Source organism: Anoplopoma fimbria, chromosome 6 (genome assembly GCF_027596085.1).
Source record: "Anoplopoma fimbria isolate UVic2021 breed Golden Eagle Sablefish chromosome 6, Afim_UVic_2022, whole genome shotgun sequence".
Lineage (NCBI taxonomy): Eukaryota > Metazoa > Chordata > Actinopteri > Perciformes > Anoplopomatidae > Anoplopoma > Anoplopoma fimbria.
The window spans coordinates 10,931,953-10,951,815 of NC_072454.1; the positions used below are offsets into that span (position 1 = coordinate 10,931,953).

Sequence of the window (19,863 nt, forward strand, 5' to 3'; positions counted from 1 at the left end):
GAGAGAAGCCTATGAAGTCTATGACCTTTCTGGATCATTTTAAAGGCAACCCAGACCTTTGTATGCAGACACAAATGAAGACAGATCAGTTGGTGGATGAAAAGGGTAAAGCCAAGCAGGGTTGATCGACACGTTTTTGCGATATGCTAATGATACGGTGACCCTGTCGATTTCCTCATTGCATACCAAATGCCCTCTTTGTCAATCATGTGATTGATTAGCTGATTTCAAAAGAGAACTACTGTCTCACAGCCTCAAGTGCAAAACTGTACTGTGAAATATATTTAAATCCTTTGATATACAGTATCATATGATCTCACTTTGGATTTATGCTTGTCTTTGTCTTTAGTGTTTGAGTAGAACTCAATCTCAATTCATAAAAAAAAAACAGGTGGCTTACCTTTTTTAAAACTGTAAACAGCCCTAACACACTGTAGACATACTGTTCTAAATTGGCATAAAGTAAGACTAAGATCTTATTTTTGATGTTCCTGCAAAATATTTTTGGATGCAACAATTGGTCCAAGTGTGCAGGAATAATGGGCGGGTTACAAACAAACTAACCTGAAGTTTGCTGAGTCAGGTACACAACAATGTGAATATCCGTTTTCAGCTCAAACTGGATCAGGCCTTGGTTCAGGGCAGTGACAAAAATATCGGATATCTGTTTTAGGCATAATGTAAGACACAAAAACAGAGAATGTTATATTATGCTACAATAAATAAAAATAAAATCTCTGTAAAATAAAATATCTTCATGCCCTCATCATATTATGCAATGGTGAATCATAAGTAGCACTTCCTTAAAAAAATGTTCAACAAATATGAGAGTTGTATAAGAACATTAACATAGTTATGACGTATGTATATGTATGTTGAGTATGGAGCTTTAGCCGTGATGCTATTAGCTTAACATAGCATAATGACTGTGAGCAGGGGGAAACAGCATGCCTGGCTTCCTCAATAGTTCAATAATTCCCCTACAAACACCCCAAAATTAGACTATTTCACATGTTACAGCATTTAACACCCCCTTAAATTACATGTTGTATACACAATAAATAAACCAGATACAATTATTTGATTTGTTAAAAGCATTACTATCGTTCATATTGTATGTAAAAATTCCCATGATAACAAAATTAATATTTCTACAAATCATGGTTCTTACCCTCTCTAGAGCCTCCTCACTCCCTCGCTTGTGCTCACTTGATGTATGCTCATCAGGCAGGATAAAGAGCTCTGCTGTAGATGGAAGTCCAGGATACAAAGACACCAGAAGCTGATCTTGAGGGACCCCGGAAACCTGCAACGAGAAGACAACTCAACAGGCAGGTATAAAGTTTGGACTGTTACTTCTAAACTTTGGACAATTATGTCAAAATCAGCTGGAAATCAAATTTACAATAAATAACAGTGTTTGGTTAGTGTTCTCAAAAGTAAAATAAAAAAGGCGAAATTAAACACATGGACCATAAAAAATTGTGACTGCCTTATCAATACTGCACACGGGTATAAAATAGTAATGACTGTGAAGGCCGCTGGTGGCCGATGTCGACTCCAGGAAAGACCTCTGAGCAACATGTTTTCCATGTACCTGTGACAGAGCTGTCCGCACCACGCGGCCTATGTCGTCCCTCCACTCCGGGATGTCAGGATTGTGCTCATCAAGAGCTAGCGAAAATGACAACAGTAGCGACCTGAAGAATTCTGGAAAGAACGGCAAATTGATGTCTGTTAGGATATGAATGTTACTTCTTGTTTCGTTTTTGATTAATCTGATGTGCAGTTTTGTCTTTTCTCATTTGGCAACATACGCCTTGAAGTTAATTGCTCCTCAAGATTTCGTGTTCGCCCTCCATGACATATTATTCATTAGATAAGTCCAAGTTGACAACAACGTGAGGTTGCTTGCAGCCTCGACCGAGAGGCATCATACTTTCCCAGAGAAAGCATATTGCATATTCATGTAACGTGCATCACACCAATTAAAGCACTTTGAAGGCCGTCTCCCACACTCACCTTTAACAGTTATAACTTTTGAATCCTGCATTATGGTGCTTCCAGAAGAAACCTGGACCGTGACCTTGTTTTTTCCTTCTCTCTGAAATGTGTATGAAATGCTTCCCTCCAAGGTTATAATGGGCTGTAATTCAAAAGGAAGAACACAGAATTTCAAAGAAAACCCTGCCTCTTCTCAGCCGAATATAGAATACTACGTACATGCAGCCCTTGACATACTGTATAATGAGGCAACGCTGCAGTGAACACAATCAACATGATTAATAAATATGACCAGCCATCCTAGCTGGATTCTCCAGAAAGACACAGTGAAGTCACGTGCAGTCATATTTAACATGATTTTTGTGAAGGCTTTTTAGATTTACACTTTGTAAACAACATGACAAGGGCCTCAAGAGAAGATGGAGAAGACTGCAGTAAACTGAGCAAAAAGTGGAACTGGAACAATAGTTGGAGTGAGAGTAGAAAAGCTTCTCACCTCGGAGCTGTTGTCAAACCACCAGAAGAAGGTCAATGTTCTGGTGTGACTTGGCCATACCACCGCAGTCAGATTAACCTCCTTCCCCCTGATGGCTACAATAGGAGCAGAGAGATATACACGCTCCACTGGACCTGCAGGAGCAACAAATACACCGCCACATACACGTATTACACACGTGTGCAAACAAATGAAATACAGGCACTGGTAAAACACACATAGATTCATCAAACATGGAGTTTTATTGCAGTCACAGCTGATGTTCATTTAGCTCCAGGTGTGTGTATTTCCATTTTCCAAGGCTAAAAACGCAAACAAGTATTACAGCCCTGACTAAAATGAAATTCAGCAGAGTGGGAACATGACCATCCATGAAAGGTAAGAGTTTCATGCTATATGCACTGCCTCAGGAATGAGTAATGATGTTTCGTGTTCACATACTGGTGATGTGTAAAAACAGGGTGTTGCTGTCAGATCCCTGGTTGTTTTCAGCAGAAACTGTCACTCTATAAATCCCAGTCGTTCTGTAGACATGGTTGATGCCATCATCGGTCCTGCTCAGGTTAGAGTATGTGATCTTAATGCCGTCCCCGAAGTCTAGCTGGATGCTGGTCCTCAACGAGTCTCCCTGTAGATAGGCGGTGACACATGGCATCTGTCACTACAGCTCAGGTCAGGATACTTCAACAAGATCCCATACAAGTGAAATAAGCACAGTCCGCTTCTAAAGTGCTTGGGTTGAGAGATGTCCTATAAGCTGCGTCACAAACACTTTTCAGGTGGATATGAATGTAAGGAGACAGAAATTCAACTGAGAAAAGAAGAGGAAAAGTAAAAAGAGTGCAACAGAGGTCATGAAAGTGTCCCAAGGATTTGTTTATTATCTGGTGCCATCTTGCCAGCTGATAAATTCATCCAGAAAAATACATATAGTTCAATTATTAAACCTTTTTAGCTAAAAAGTACTATTTCACTATCCCCTTTTAGCATGTAGCTATGCAGATAGCTTTGGTTTTATTTCACCATACTTTGAGATATCTGTATTTCTGCCAGACTAATATGAAAGGTCAATTGGGCTTAATTTGACTTAAAATATTTAAAAATGGATACATTTAAAGACTCAACAATTGGAGTTTTGAGTAAGATATCTCAAAAAAAATAAAAATGGATTGATTGCAATATCCTTTCATTCACACTTCAATGCCCCCCTAATAACTTGTTATACTCTGATCTTTTATTTAGCACCATCATCATGTCAACATTTTCATTTGTCTAATACTGAACAATATTTCTATTACCAGACACTCAGAAAACACATGGCATTAATCAGCCTCATCTGTATGCTGTGTTAAGTGTTTAATAGCACATGTAAGCATGATAACACACTAAACTAGGATGGTGATTGTGGTAAACATTTCACCTGGAAAATATTAAGTTATTATTATTGTTATTGAGCATATTAGCCTGTTGGTATTGGCATTAAGCTCACAGAGCATCCGGTCAAAGCCATTTAGATAAACTGACCCTTTAAAACAATTGCCAGAACTACAGCTAGTGATAACACAACAGTGATTTTAGGTAATACAACTCACATCATCCAGGTAGACCATGAAAGTAACGTTGCTCCCAACAGTGGCACTGAGCTCTCCCTGGCTGGTGGACAGCCGTAGGCCTCGGGGGGGTCTGGGACGACATGCCTGCCTCTTGGGCGAGTACACGTTCCTCCCTCCCTCCTTACAGTTATTGGACAAAACCTTTCGATACCTTTGAAGCATAAGTGTTTTATCAAACTTTCGTTTTACATACTTTTATATACACCATACTAATTTTCACAGTATACAACTTAAAAAAAATCTATGTACTTTAGTCAATCACACTGAAACTTCGGAATGCTATTTCAATACAACTTCAATACAGCAAAATGTTTAGAAACTTTTTCACCACCATACAGAATTTATTTTGATTGTTTAAAATTCTCAGCAGCTCCTCAGTGACAATTCTGCATTCACTGTGGGAGAAAAGTGTCCATTGATAGCACATAGATTTGAAGTACTATGCATCCTGGCCTATTTTGTCACTTTTTGAGTCTGATCATGCTGCAAACTCAAAACCGGCTCAACATCATTATTCATTATGGAATTGGGACACAGTCTAGGTTACTTTTTCAGCTCTACTCAGAGGCTTTTATTCTGAACCATTGAGAGAGTTAACCATTATTTTCTGTTTGTGTTCGATACAAAGTGACAAACAAGCTCTAGTGGAATATTACTGTTTTGTGATGGATTAAACACTGGGGGCCACTTACCCTGTGCTGTTAAGAAAGCTTTGGCTGGTGCTGCAGCTTTTAGTCGCACCATTTGGATTAAACCAAAAAGCAGGGGAGCATTTCCCGTCCACCTGGCGTTCCCACCCATAATCACTGCCAACAAAACATGACACTTCATAAAATGATAAACACTGCTCCTCAAACAATCTAGCTTCTACAAGCTTTTTTAGTGGGGCAAATGCTTTGCAGATGGCGCTTCATCGCATATTTTAAGACCATAACTAGAGACATGATTGTCAGACAAGCAGAATCAAACAGAATTTCAGACGGATGGATAAAAGATATTTAAAATTAATTTAATGATTCATTATTAATTGAATTCCAATAAGTTACTTGACATTATGCAAATTACAGTAGCACAATGAAAAGTTCCTAACTCCCATCTACAATTTCAAAACTATAATTAGATTCGATGAATACATTCATATTGTTTTTCCATTAAATGTGGAATGTAAGCTGGATATTAAAGCATATTAAGTTCTTGCAACTGATACAATCGGTTTCGTTTTTATCACAAATGTCTCCAAGCAGCCGTAATTAACTACAACTGAATTACATGTTCCAAAGGAAGCTGTTTGGTAAACATGTAATGAAAAAATAAAAGTTAAAGATCACTGGGGATAAAAGTCTCAGTTACTGTATATTCCCAGTTGGGAAAGCTAAGGGATGAAGTCATTACCATTCAAAATCATAGGCTGTGCAGAGGCATGGCTCTGAGGAATAGATCCTTGAATAGTCCTGGGCCAGCATGCAACGGTTGCCTGGCCTGCGCTTCATAAAGATCTGCTTCTCACCCATCACACACAGCTCTCCCTATCCAACAAAGAAAAATATTATTTAGTTTTTCACAAGATTGAAGATTGAAGAAACTCTGGAAAGAAAAGAGAGATGGAAATAAAAAAAATGTGTTCATGCATTAAGCGAGTGTACTATGTTTACAGTGACGACGGACAAACATGCATCGGTTTAAGCTGACAATAAATCAATAATGTTTAATATCCCTGTAACCTTGTTGTGCAGTTGCCATCTTTGATAATCTCCATCCATGCATCTCCTGTTAAAGAGGCCTTTGTAGTCGATCTTGATCAGCTGCCATTCTGACCGATGACTGAAGTGTCCAAAGAAACTGGAAGATGATTCATCAAAATGCAGATTTCAGATAAAACCATCTTGTGATACAGGTATACAGGTTTCTGATATAATGGTATACTAATATAAAAGCACCAAAATCAGAATAATTTATGTTGAAAGACACGATAGGAGCATAAAGTGGACCTTTCTTTGTTTACATCCACAGAAGATTAAATTCCTCAAGCCTGATAATATTTGTTTTATTCCTGCCGGACTGTTACTTGTCTGTCTCTGCTTACGTGATAATGTGATTGTCAGATTCTGGCTCCATTAAAACTCCGTCCACATACAGAGGGGCCAAGGAGAAACTGTGACGGTCCCATTTTTTTCCTTCGTCTAGACTGATCCTTCAAAAAAAAAAGAAATAACAGCTGTCAACGCATGAACATCGGTCTTTCTGTCTATCCATCCATGTTTATCTCTCTGCAGTGGCTTAATATATTGTTTTCTCTATGCGTATAACATTAAACATCACAAGCACAGAGGTTAAGCAGTGAAAAACGAGGTTCAAAGAAATATGATTTTAAAACAAAATGTGAGGTGATTTAGCTTTCGCCACAGTTGAAAAATAGAGCACCTCAAATTCTCTTCAATGTGAAAAATTATCTCGACACCAAGCTGAACAAAGAACAAATGTTCCTCGGCCCAGGGAAAATTTTGAAGGTGACAAAACAATGGAAAAGAGAGATATGACTCAGGTTGTAACATTATAAATAGATTTGGGGGGTTTCAAATCACCTTTCCTAGAGCTTAATCATGTTTGACAGGGCTGTAATTTGCAGGGACATCAAAGTAGATAGTGTTACAAAGCTTCTACAATATGAGGGACTTATGGGGCATTTTCGGTCCCATATTTCCATCCTGCTCCACTCTACATTTACATAAAAGCACTCAAACCATCATATCTAACCAAGAGTACAAAGCTGTAACAGACTCTCTTTTGTTGGAAATGATTCTGACAGTTCTGAAGCTGCAGTGCCGATATAATAATCATGCAAACTTGGCCCATCAGCATTTCAAAACATTAAATGTAATCATATGCTGCATCAAAAACAGAGAGAAAACTCATATTACACCCAGACATTTCCCACTATAAGTCCAACACGTAAGGTTCCTACCTACAGTAATTATGATGTCAGCTATTGTTGAATAGTAGCTTCACCTACCATAAGTGTCGAATAGGCGCCGTTGCATGTAAGACTGCCAGCAAAGCCCCTCCATTGTCAAGAAATGAAACGTTGTGCTCTTGATCAAAAATCTGTATTTGTGCACATTGAAAAAAAAAAATGTTTTATCCACTTATGACAGCACTATTTAAATATGTATACATAATCTGTTTAAGCTAAATGCATGCAGTGTGCAGACCCACCTGTCTCCAGCTATTTCCTGCATCAGATGTTATAAACATCCCAAGGTTAGTGGAGGACAGCTCTGTTCCGATATTCCCTGAGTACAAAAACATGAATAATTTCATTCAGTCTGTATTTACATAGCAAAGACTCCATAACACACCTATATGCACTATCACCTGATAAAAGTAATTTTTTGAATCTGTGCATGCCCTCATTTTCCACTGGAGGACACGTCAATGACTTACTGCACCCTAATCATCTCATCCAAAATATGAGAGTTAGGAGTTGAAGTTTCAGTATCTGATTTCAATGACGGAAAGAGGACACTGTGTGTGGTTCATTTTGTGTGTTTTTGTGGTTGCACTGTTACAATGCATTGATCTGAGAAAGTAGGGATACCTTTAATCTGAACAGTTTAATCTATAAATCAAATGCAATTCCTTTAGGTAACTCTACCTGCAGCCACGATGATTCCTGGCACAGACTTTTTGCTGGTAATGGGTCCAGATGTGTAGGGATTCTCCGACATCTCCAGATGAAGATGCAGCGAACAAAATGGCTGTCAACAAAACGGATTCCGATGGAGCACAGGTTGAGACAATATGTATCAGACAGATCTTCACAAAAGCAATTATAATTAGGTTTGCCTTCAAATTATGCTTCCCGTTGAGATAAAAGTGCTAACATTCTCAGATGCCATTTATAAAACAAAGAAACTTTGTTCCTTTCATATTCTCTGCCTGGAAAAAAAGGCAGAAAATGGCTGAGAGGACACAGAGGGCATTTGAATTGTTTCATTCTAAAGCAAACAAGGCATGTAATTAAAATTCCCAAGATGCACTGATAAAACTGGCAAAATTGATTCAAATCATTTTCACTCATTTCTCAGACTCAAGCACACTGAAAAACATCAATACAGTTTTTCAAACAGCAGAGGTTGGAGGGAGGTCAGAAAGCAGGCAGGACCATAATGTTCATCTATATTACAAAGAGAAATACCGTTACCTGCTATTAACTGAACAATTTACATTATTTTAAACAGACTCTAAAGAACATACTGATTGGATTAGATGAATAGCATACCTGCTGAATAACAACACGGCCATATAATGTAATTCAGTGTAATCTAACATTCATTAGTCCAATGTGACTACAGGTAGTAAATTGAAATCACAGAGGTTAATGGAAAGTCTGGACCCCTGACACTATACACGATGACACTCTGTGCTTTACACTGATAATAAGAATATTCCAGCCGAGCATCTCATCTGCCATTTAGGAGGCTCATGCTGAAGCTGAAGCTGGCGCCTCGCCCTGTGCAAATGTGGCTCTGAATCAAAGAACTTCCACAGCACAGCTGATGAGGTTGAAACATTTGATGAATGATATATGTCATAAGATAAATTTCGCATGAATAAGAGCATAAATTCACTTCTGCCCAAAGGCTCAAGCTCACCAGAATGCAGTGAAGGTTATTTCCAGCCACATCATTGGCAGGAGCTGGCAACAGGGCCCATGTTTGTCCCTTGTTGTATGTGATGAAAGTCTTGACATGACTGTCCAGCAGTTTGTTGGCAAGATACATGCCATTTATCCCCTCAACCTACAAAGGAAAACAACAATGATGTTGATGATCATCTCAAATACTTTCAGGATGTAACAATCATATGATACTTTAGAGCTAAAAGGATTACTGGGTTAGTTGATGAACAGAACATTTATGAATAATTATCAATTCCTTGTGAGAGCAGTGGTGGAAGTATTCAGACCCTTTACTAAAGTAAGCAATACTACAGTGTAAGTATTATCAGCTAAATGTCATGAAGTATCAAAAAGTAAAAAGTACTCTTCTCTACACGGAAAGGTACTGTTATGATTGTTTTTTATGTTGTATTATTATTATTGATGCATTAACATGTAAGCATTACTTAAATGTTGCAGCTGGTTATGGTTGGGCTAATTTTAACTACTTTGCTGTGTAGTTTAATCTGTAACAATGTACAATCTTTTTACAGACTTATCGGATGTATTGTAAGTAAAATCTTAATCTGAAAAGTAACTATTAACTATAACTGTGAAATAAATGAAGTGGACATTTATTACCTCTGAAAGTAATGGAGTAGATGTGTAGCAGCATAAAATGGAAATGCTTAAGTAAATTACCTAAAAATTTGGTTAAAGTACGGTATTTGAGAAAATATACTTCCACCAGCGTTTGAGCTTCTTAAATGTGACGATTTGCTGCTTTTCTCTGATTGTTTATATAACTTTAAAATGAATATGTTTGGATTGTATACTGTTGATCAGATAAAAAAGCAATTTCAATATGTCCCCTTACGTTCTGAATGAAATGTGATACAACATTTTAAGAGACAAAATGACTAATCAATTAATGGAGAAAATAATAGCCAGATAAATCAATTATGAAAACAATTTGTAGTTGCTGCCCTACTTTAATTACAATCACAGGTTAGTAAAGTAACACAATTTTCTCTACTACTAAGTGAAATAACTGGAGGGGGCATTGGTTGTAGAGTGACAGCAGCAGCCCATGAACAAGACTAACTACGCACCTTATAAAAGTCTACCAGTAGGTTACCGCCGGGTCCTCTGCCGGTTCTCAGGTTCTCTAATGAAAGGGTAAAGTAGACCCCGGGGGAGTCTGAGATATACAGGCTGTATGTGTTGTTCTGATTCCACTCCTGGACTGCAGCAAATACCTGCTTCTCATCCGTACTGATAATATGCATGTCCTGCATGGAGGTGTTGGTGAGAAAAAGTGTGATAGATGGAGAGAAAAGATGGTTGAGAATAGAAGGTGCAAGCCAGCAAAAACAAAAAATTAAAAGAGGGGGCATAACTGTTCAAGAGCTTTTTAGTGTTCAAGTGTGACTCTTCTTCACAAAAATAACAGTTATACGACTTGTATTCTACAAAAACATAACAATAATCTTTATGACCATACATCTTTTATTATTGAAAGTTATTTCTGTCTTTATAGCTTACCTTTGGTAGACAATATTTAGGTAATTTCATCCGCTTGAAGGATTCTCTCATGTAGGAGACGAAGTAGCTGGCTTGTCCTGACTTGGTTACCTTTGCAATGAAGTCAAAAAAGCTTTGTCATTCTTTAAATAGACCACATGTTTTCCGCTCACACATTGTTTTTTTCTATTTTAGGTCAGCGACTTTTATTTGCATCTTGATCAATGCCATGAGTTTTTCCTACATAGAGAGGACTATGGAGACTGTCGAAACAATCAAAAGAAAATGGGATTGATGGTTTTACACAAGACAGAGTCATATCCCAAATGGGAAATGAGGACATGAAGCTAAATATGAAAGAGGTGTATTCATTTGCAACACATGACTGACTTGATAAAACGTTTGCAGTTTTACTCAACCGTGTCAAAAGTGGAGTAAAATGACATGCACAACAGAAATAATTATCATTATCTCAATTAGTCTAAAGCTAAGAGGCACTGAAAAATTGTGTTGGCTTTATCTACAGTGTGACTTGAAGATCTTAATGCACTTTCCCATCCACTTACAGCCAGGGCAACACTACTTGATTGCTTATTTTCTAATCAACTAGAAGGATGGTGTTTGTCCCCCAACACACTACATTAGGGCTCTAATGGAATAATCTATCGAAAATCAATGAGCTGCATTTTCCCAGGCCACATTTTTGAGGATGTTGCACTTGGCTGTTCCTTCTCTCCCAAGAGACTTTGGAGGTGTTGAAGACTGCTTATTTCGTTGTAGCCCAATCGATAACCTCATTACTCTTTGTCAAGTTAAATCCAACTGCCCCGAGCAATGAAAGTCACAAGAAAGTCATCTGTGCCACCACAGAGCCACGCAGACACTCTCTGTGTCCAGTTATTTTCACCAGACATCTTCCTCATGTCTGCCTCTGCCTTGACGGTCAATCTCATCTCAGCTAAATGCAATTTGGGCATTTTATTGAATCACCATTTCTGAATCACGCTGTGATATATTTTTTTCATACATTTTCATTCTTACATCACAGCCATTCCAATCAAGTCTGTGGATTAAGTGTGTTGAAAGTGAAACTGGGTCACAGCTAAAGTATTGCTGCTGCCACATCACATCATATCAAAAGATTCAATCTGTGGATAAATAAATTTAAATGTGAAAAGTAAAAATGTAGGGGTGTTTATTCAAAAATGGGAGCGTGCAGAGTGATTTAGTATAAACACTGAGCCCTAGAAAACTATAACATTTGATTTTTGCATCAAGGCTGACCAGCAGAGAGGAAATGACTTAGCTGTGGATAAAAATCAATGACAGCGGAGGGCATTTGAAAATTAAATTTCTAATAATGACCCTGACTGCGGCTGTCTAATTGGAGTCAAAGTCAGAGTGAATGGTAATAAGGACACCAACCTGTCTATTTTAGTGATCTTAGCTGGAAAACACATTTTTCAGGCTTGGAGTATGTCTGTGCGCAAACTCAAACACTGAGCGTGCCTTCCCATGAACGAGACAAAACATAATCAAAACACACATTGGGTAAGTGGGGAACAGGTGTGTTGGGGAAAGCCATTATGTGGGTTTTGATGGAAAAGAATGAACTGGATGCACAAGAGACCAAAATAAAAAAAAAAAAAAAAACAGGAAAATCAAAGTTCACAGAGACAGAACAAAGCCTTCCAGTAAAAAGAAGAAAAATAATCTATCACTACGCAAACCTGTGTGAAAACATATTCATCCTGCACAACCAGTGAGTTGGTGTCTACATATCCAGGAAAGAGGTACAGTCTATTGGCTTCTGTGCATCGTTGGGCTCTGCACTTCACATACTGGGCGCCTGGAGAGAGGTGAAAGGAAATCAATCAGAAGTAAATTACAACCATTTACACCTCCAAACTGTACTTTGTATGCAGCGGCTATACAATAGCATAGTCATAAGTACACAGTTCTGAAACAGCTTTAAGCTTGGATAAAAAATAAAAAGCTTGGATAAAAAAAAAAAAATATATATATATATATATAAAAAATGTAACAACTAATAATACAGCGGGCAGTAGGGCCTTTTGCAATCCACAATTAGTGAGATTCAAGACTAATGCAGTAGTTGCATTGTGTTACACTACAAAAATAAAACTACAAAAAAGTTAATTCAGAGGCAGATTTTCTCACCACGGGAGGACTATGAGTATCTTTTCTAATGCAGGAAACCTCTATAATTGGTTTGACAGAATATGCCATGCCGTTTAGAAGGGGGGAGTTAAGGTTTGTCTATGAGACACAGGAGATAGATTAAAGAGAAGAAACATCCATCAACCCACTAAAACTATCTGTTTTTTGTCAGGGGACACCTATTCTGCTTTACTAGACTTCAGGGACTAATCGGAACAACAGAAGGGGTCTCATCTTCCCTGCGACCTCGCTCTAAATGAGAGGCAAAGGGTCCTGTGGGTGTTGCTACTGTGGAAGACTGGAGCGCAGCACTCACGGCCTTCTGCGATGCGCGTCTCGATGTGGACAACATCTGATTCTCTGTCCAGCCCCATTACCGCCCTTGAAAGAGAGTGAGGAGGAGAAGATAGAGAGGAGCATAGAGAAGCGGAGATGAGGAAAGAAAGGGAAAATGAGATAAAAGAGGGGGAGGCCAGGTTGTGTATCAGCTGTAAATGGACATTGCTATTCTGTGAAACCCATAGAAAGATGTTTTTATCTCCTGTAAATCAGTCAGTGTGGAATCTGCAGCACCAGCGGCAATTAATCTCACTTCGCCAAAGTATCAACATAGGAAACAACAACAGACATCAGCTATTCCCAGAAATATCCACCATAGCAAAAGTGTGTTGTAATGAAATTGTAGGTGGCTGCAAAACCATTTTGAAAAATAACTATCTCACATAATGTGCGTGAAGGAATGGTTTTCAAGAGGACAAACAACGCATTGTTTTCGGTGCCGCTATACCTGCTGAGCTGTTCTTATTTATCTAACGTCTCGCTGCTCATGCATGGGGAGAGGATGTCCTCCAAACCAATGTCCTTTCTTTCATGGCTAAAAACCACTCTCAGGTTTGACGCGTACCATGACAAACAGGGATAAACGGGCTCACATCAATATTCACTTCCTTGTGCTTGAGCAGTCAAGATTACAAAATGACAGCCACAACAAAAACAGCATGTCATGTTTGTGCTATGGAGGAAGAGGGACAATATTCCCTCAGGTTTACGTGACGTGGGATATAATTGTTTTATGCTTGACTGCCATGGAGATCTGTTTTTGACAAGAGGTCACTAGATCCTTTTCGCAGCACAGGGTCATGAACACTATCATTATGCAAATTACAATCATTCACTATACAAAAATAGGATCCACATAATCATACCAGTAGAATCGGCCTGGCATCACGTTGTCGTGAATAAGCTGCCATTTCCTCCCAAAGTCCATTGAACTGTACAGCTGCAAGACAAAATTAGGCCAATCTACATCACTCAAGTTTTAGGAGGAATATATTGTTAATGAGCAGCACAGCCATCATCACATCCACAAAAGAAAAAACACGTAAAAAAGTAAAAGATAAACGTAATAAAATGCACCATATATTATCCCTTAATTGTGGATTCACTCAGAAGCTACCTTGCTGTCATGACTGTAAGCCAGTATCCAGTTCTCCTGTGCAGGGTGGAAGAGCAGGCTCAGGATATTGAAGTTAATGGGATGCTTCTCAAAGCTCGCCCCTTCATCTGAACTGATGAGAACTGCGCTCTCTACCTCTGGGTCGCTAAGCATCATTATCTAAAGTACAGAGGGCCAGAGAAAGGATATGGCGAGAGAGAGAGAGAGAGAGAGAGAGAGAGAGAGAGAGAGAGAGAGAGAGAGAGAGAGAGAGAGAGACATAGATACCGTCATTTGGCAGCAATTTAAAAGAAAAAACTGTAATTTGATATGAGAAATGACCTTGTAAGAGATCAGAGATAAAAGCAACAGGAAAATGCTGACCTTCTGTTTGTTGGTAGGACAGACATACAGGTAACTTAAAACTGTCCTTGAGCCCACTTTGTCGTTGAGTTTGGTGTAGGTGCTTCCATAATCAGAGGATCTGGACGCAGACAAAAACAACAAGTTGTATGTTTCATGAAAAATACATTAGAGATCTTCATGAGTCAGATTTCTAAAGCACCATACCAGTGGGTTGGCATGTTTTGGACCATTAACTGCAAATCAGTTATCCTGCGCATGACTGCATGGATTTTCTACCCCTCAGAAACCCTTTTGCTTTATGGAATGAAAATCAACTTGTCCAGCTTCATGCTAATGTATTATTTTTGTTTTTGATGCTCTTATAAAGCCCTTCTGCAATCCTGCTAGAAATGTGCCATACTGAAAAAGCGTGCTGTCATGGCTCCAATAGTATTCTACTGTTGGTGCTCAAATGGGACCAAATGGGAAAAATTAACACGGAAAAAACAAACTAACAAATGGAAGAGTCTGCTCTTTATTCAACCAACATATTTCAACACAGGGTGGCGGCTGAATAAAAACAGAGCTCAGTCACTTAGCGTTGCAAAGATCCTCTTTAACAGAAATAAAATAAATGACTAACAGTTGAAGGAGCCCTGTGGAGGTTTTGACCACGAGTGAGAGATGTTTTGACGAGTTTGTGGCCATTTTGTTTGTATGTTGTGCTCTTTGTTGCAAACCATTTTCAGTTAAAGCGGTTAAAGTCTGCTCTAAAATTTGATGGATGTTGCAAGATTACCTCTCAAACTAATTTGCATAATTTGCATGTATGCAACTCAATGTATTTATACATGGAGACTTGGTCTAGACGATCTGCTGAAGTTAAAACCAAGCTTCAGGAAGAGAGGTTATTTACATGATTTTGAACTGTTGGCGCCAGATGGGCTGGTTTGAGTATTTCAGAAACTTCTGAACTTCTGGGAGTTTCACACACAACCAATCTCTATTGTTCAAAGAAACTGGTCAAAAAAAGACAAAAGAGTCATCTGAGCATCAGTTCTCTGAGCAAAACAACTGACGTTTAAGGAAGGGTAACTTTGAATGCGCAGCAGTTGAATCTTGAAGCTGATAGATTGGACAACAGAAGATTGGAAAAAAACGTTGCCTGGTCTGATGAATCTTGATTCCTGATGCGTCATTCAGATGGGAGGGTTAGAATTTTGCATAAACAACTTGAAAGCATGGATCCATCCTGTCTTGTATCAACTGTTCAGGCTGATGGTGGTAGTTTTATTATGTGGTGGATATTTTCTTTGCACACTTTGGGCCCCCTTAGTACCAACTGAGCATCGTTTAACAGCCTGCCGAGAATTGTTGCTCAACAAGTCCATCCCTTAAGTACCACAGTGTAGGCTACCCATTTCCCGATGGCTACTCTCGGCAGGATAACACAAAATGTCACAAAGTTCAAATCATCTCAAACTCAAAGGAGTTTACTGTACTTGAATGGTCCCAATAATCACCAGGTCTCAATCCGATAGAGAACCTTTGGGATGCGGTGGAATGGGAGATTCTAATCAAAGCTGCAGCAAATGCATGATGCTCTCATGTCAATATCGTCCAAAATATCTGAGGAATGTTTATAGCACCTTGTTGAATCTATGCTATGAAGAATGAAGGCAGTTCTCGAATCAAACGGGGGTCCAACAAGGTACCAGCAAAGTGTACCTTATAAAGTGGCCAATGAGTGGTAAGTGTATGTATTAAATGCAAATTGCAGTGAAAAGACAAAAACATTGAACACGAGCATAGTCAGTTAACACAACATCATTCTGAGCGATGAACACATTGTTATCTCACAGTAAATAGGCCATTACTCTACTTTCATGCTTGCAGATGTTTGTACATTGAAGACAATGAGGAAGGAATTTAAAGACCAGTGGTGAAATCCTTTCATGCGGTTTTTTTATCCTAAATTAATGGCCTTTTGTTCTCTCTGTTTTCAACTGACTAAGATATTTAATGTCATCCTTTTCTGTTTCTATAGCGCAACAAATTAGCACACAAAGCTGACAAATACAGGTTTAAGTTAAAAAGAGAACAATAAATGAGAATAAATGACACACATTCTTGGTCCTTATTAATTAAATGGGCTGTGTTTAAATTAAATTAGACATTTAGTTCTGTCGCATTATGTAAAGGTACTTGTCCATCACATATTTGGTTGTTCCTTACAATCCATGCATCCCATGACAAGGGTAGATGTGTTTGTCATCCCAATCTTCATATTTCTCCTCGCCAAGAACAGCCGATCCACACTCCCAGTTCTACCTGAGTGCCTCCAAATGTAATTTCACTGCATAATTGGATAGATACCCAGTGTCTGCTATCATTGTCTGTGCATTAATCTGAAACGTCCCATTTGGTGTTGACATTGTTTACAAAGACTTACCCCTCAGACACATTTGTATTTGTGTTTAAGGAATCCTTTCAGTTGGCATATATGTCTTTAAATGAGGCTGTGGAAGAAAGCCTTTTTAAATGATGTTATTACATCGTGAAGTTTCTTTAGTAGAAAGGGAAGCCATCTAAAAACACAAAAGGGACTTGATGTGTGTTTAGAAAGCCTCTGCAAGTCACCCATTGATCTCCACATTGCATTCAACCACCAACAGTGGCCCGGAGCTGTAGTCATAAATCATTTATTGTATTATCAAAGAAATCATTTACTCCCGTTTCTTCTCATAACATTCAAATCTCTGGTTTTCTAATACCCATACTAAGAGCCTTTGTGCACCCCCTGAGGTACACTCTAATTTACTCGTGGTGGTATTGTTAAGTAGACACCTTGATGATGGAAGACCTCCTGTACACAATATGGGATTTCAAAATGTGTCAAGTCGGGTGTAAATCTTAGCGGCGCCTCTGGTGAAACAGATATTAATTTGAAACTCTATGCTTGGCAGACTGATGGTCTGTTTTCCACATGTATTTCAGTATGAAATGAGTTCTCTGCAGGCTATGGGAGAGGTGAGAAAAAAGCCATATCAGAGGGCTGGATTGGCCTCTGTGGTATAATCCTTAATGAATTCCATTCTTATTTATGATCCGACAGGGCACTGTAACTCACCTCTCAATACATACTGATGGAATTACTATGGCTATACAGTAGCAATTGTGTGTCAATTGCTTATGAAACCAAAGGTTACGGATAACAATCAATCAAAAAACTCCATCAGGAAGTTTCTAGGTCAGAGGAAAAGAGACATAAAGAAAGAATCCTTCAGATAAGTCTTCCAGTTTATTTTCAAAAATAGCCTTTCAAAAATGTTCTTTGTTGATGATGGACAGAAAATAGGTTGGGCATTTTTTAAAAGATTATTATTTATGAGACTAAGGGTGGCAGAGAGGAGGATGCTTCATTCTGAACAACTTCAGATTGCTTTATTAAAACAAACTTCATATTGGCTTCCAGTGTAACTTGATTGTTCATATCCTAGCAAGTGAGAACACTATAAATCACACTTACACTACACTGCACTCTCTATGAATATATTATACTTATTGTTTTTAGGGCTGCGCTTTTGCATTTTCATAAAAACCTTGCAATGATGCCATAACCTTTCTATTTAGATGGAAGAGGGGAAATAGCAATGGTTAAAAACAAACTTACCTCCAGAGTGAGCTCTCAGTAACAGCCCCCAGGTTGAAGTCATACAGCTTAGTCAAGATCAGGATCACCTACAACATAACAGTAACAGACGTGCTTAATTAGATGCCAAGGTCTGCACTAAAAAGCTTTTGCATAAGTTCCTCATTACCTGTCTACACCTAATGGTGTGGAATGAATACAACATGTCTGCTACATCCATTTATTAATAAATATCAGAGCCGTACAGTATGTTATCCCATTGACAAGTGATCCTCATGTTGTCAGGAGATGTCAGTCTGCTGGTGGCAGGATCTGAAGAAAAAATCCATGTGAGCTGTCAAGAATTGTGTCAGTATCTCATGTGGAATGAAACCTTCATAACGGTAAAATCTGAACATAATTGTTCACTGAACAATAAAAAGAAATGCAGTCACTGGCTGCACAGCACAAACCTCTCCCGTCTGCTTGCTTTTACCTTCAAAATAGTAAAGTAATTGCAAAAGCACCAACAAATTTTGACCTCAAATGTTGTTGGGCGATGTTATGTCACTTATTTTACTCACTGGAAGACGGCCAGTTCCAGTTTTGGCTAAATGCTTTTGCGTGTTCTCTGAGGATGGTTGGACAATGTGTTTCTGCGAGAAACAAAAATGTGGCCCATAAAAGCCTGCCAAGGCACAGAGGGCAGAGTGAAATGGTGAGCAAACGAATTATTGTCACTCCAATGGCATTTTAAATGACTTCCCATGGGGACAGTCATAACTCAGAATAGAAGGGGGGGTTGCGGGAGAGAGTTTAGGGCAGGGCATGGAGGGCGGAGGAAGAAATGGTAGATAATAACAATCAAGGAGCAGGAACATGGCATAATATGACACATTTTTTAAAAGGCCTGAAAGATATGTCAAAAGCTCAATTACAGTGAGTTTAAACACATTAACCTTCTGGGACCCACAGAACGAGTCATTAAACCGAGGAAAGTCACACAAGACTCAGAGGAACAAAGACATGGCTCTAAGCCTGCTTTGAAAATGTTAAAAATCCAATTGACCCACAATTTAGCCATCATCGGCCACTGTGCATGGCTGGGGACTATCTGCATTACAGGTTAATTAACCAATCACACCGAGAGATAAGCATTTGCATAACTAAATGCACCATGTCTGCAAGGTCCAACGCTGGAGTCTGAATCAATTTGGAGTACAGACTTAGTTAAGTGGCTGTGATGTTAGGCCTAATTGCCTGCTTTGAGAAATAGATACGAAAGAAAAACTCTGCCAAACTGTTGATCGCTTGTCTCTTCAGTTCTCTTTTTCTGCAACAGCAATGACTCTGTGTCATGGGACATTATAAATACTACTAGGTAAATTGAAACTGGAATTGATTTCATCAGTGTCAAACTGGAGGCGATTCATTCCAAACCAAAGGGATTCAAATATCATGCACTGTAAATTAACTGAGTAAACAACGAATAAATGTGCACAGTTTTATGGGTTTCAATCACTTGCACCATCCTGCACATGGATCCAATTTAATCAAATGTTCACAAATTTAGTTGAGGACGTAAAACAGAGTCTAAAAATAGCCTGAATTGGCAACGCTTGATGACAAAAAGCCTCTCAGCATCACAGCTGTCATTAGGAGCTCTGTCTTAAATGTTGTCAACGCGTTTGTGCGGTCGGCTCATTAACAAAAGCTGACCCATTGAAATGGGTCACTGGAGATCTACCTCAGGGACGAACAGACTAGTGAGGCAGATGACTGTTTGGTTGATTTGTCCCTAAGTAGATACCTCAAGAGTACATCACTGGAGACTGTGTTCCCATGTCTTCAACATTATTGATAGCTGTGCATCTGTGACTAAAGTCAATAGGGAGCAATTACTAAACATGCAAATGACTTGCACATCAGATGTGTGGCTTTAAGGAATACTTCACCAAAAAATTACAATTTGTTTAT

General features: G+C 38.7%; 1 protein-coding gene across 1 annotated transcript in view; it reads right to left on the minus strand.

Annotated features, from left to right (window-relative positions):
- Positions 1 to 19,863, minus strand: part of sorcs3b (sortilin related VPS10 domain containing receptor 3b) — a 40,035-nt gene that overhangs the window by 7,648 nt on the left and 12,524 nt on the right. Inside the window, exons 2-24 of the mRNA XM_054599712.1 lie at positions 17,929 to 17,996; positions 14,295 to 14,394; positions 13,932 to 14,090; positions 13,681 to 13,754; positions 12,792 to 12,856; positions 12,025 to 12,143; positions 10,316 to 10,405; positions 9,883 to 10,062; positions 8,766 to 8,912; positions 7,766 to 7,868; positions 7,327 to 7,403; positions 7,124 to 7,215; positions 6,197 to 6,304; positions 5,835 to 5,952; positions 5,506 to 5,639; positions 4,806 to 4,919; positions 4,093 to 4,264; positions 2,942 to 3,128; positions 2,501 to 2,634; positions 2,023 to 2,146; positions 1,598 to 1,710; positions 1,172 to 1,306; positions 565 to 664 (exon numbers count right to left, since the gene is read on the minus strand). Of these exons, the coding sequence (XP_054455687.1) occupies positions 565 to 664; positions 1,172 to 1,306; positions 1,598 to 1,710; positions 2,023 to 2,146; positions 2,501 to 2,634; positions 2,942 to 3,128; positions 4,093 to 4,264; positions 4,806 to 4,919; positions 5,506 to 5,639; positions 5,835 to 5,952; positions 6,197 to 6,304; positions 7,124 to 7,215; positions 7,327 to 7,403; positions 7,766 to 7,868; positions 8,766 to 8,912; positions 9,883 to 10,062; positions 10,316 to 10,405; positions 12,025 to 12,143; positions 12,792 to 12,856; positions 13,681 to 13,754; positions 13,932 to 14,090; positions 14,295 to 14,394; positions 17,929 to 17,996 (2,713 nt within the window). The remainder of the gene's footprint in view (positions 1 to 564; positions 665 to 1,171; positions 1,307 to 1,597; positions 1,711 to 2,022; positions 2,147 to 2,500; positions 2,635 to 2,941; positions 3,129 to 4,092; positions 4,265 to 4,805; positions 4,920 to 5,505; positions 5,640 to 5,834; positions 5,953 to 6,196; positions 6,305 to 7,123; positions 7,216 to 7,326; positions 7,404 to 7,765; positions 7,869 to 8,765; positions 8,913 to 9,882; positions 10,063 to 10,315; positions 10,406 to 12,024; positions 12,144 to 12,791; positions 12,857 to 13,680; positions 13,755 to 13,931; positions 14,091 to 14,294; positions 14,395 to 17,928; positions 17,997 to 19,863) is intronic.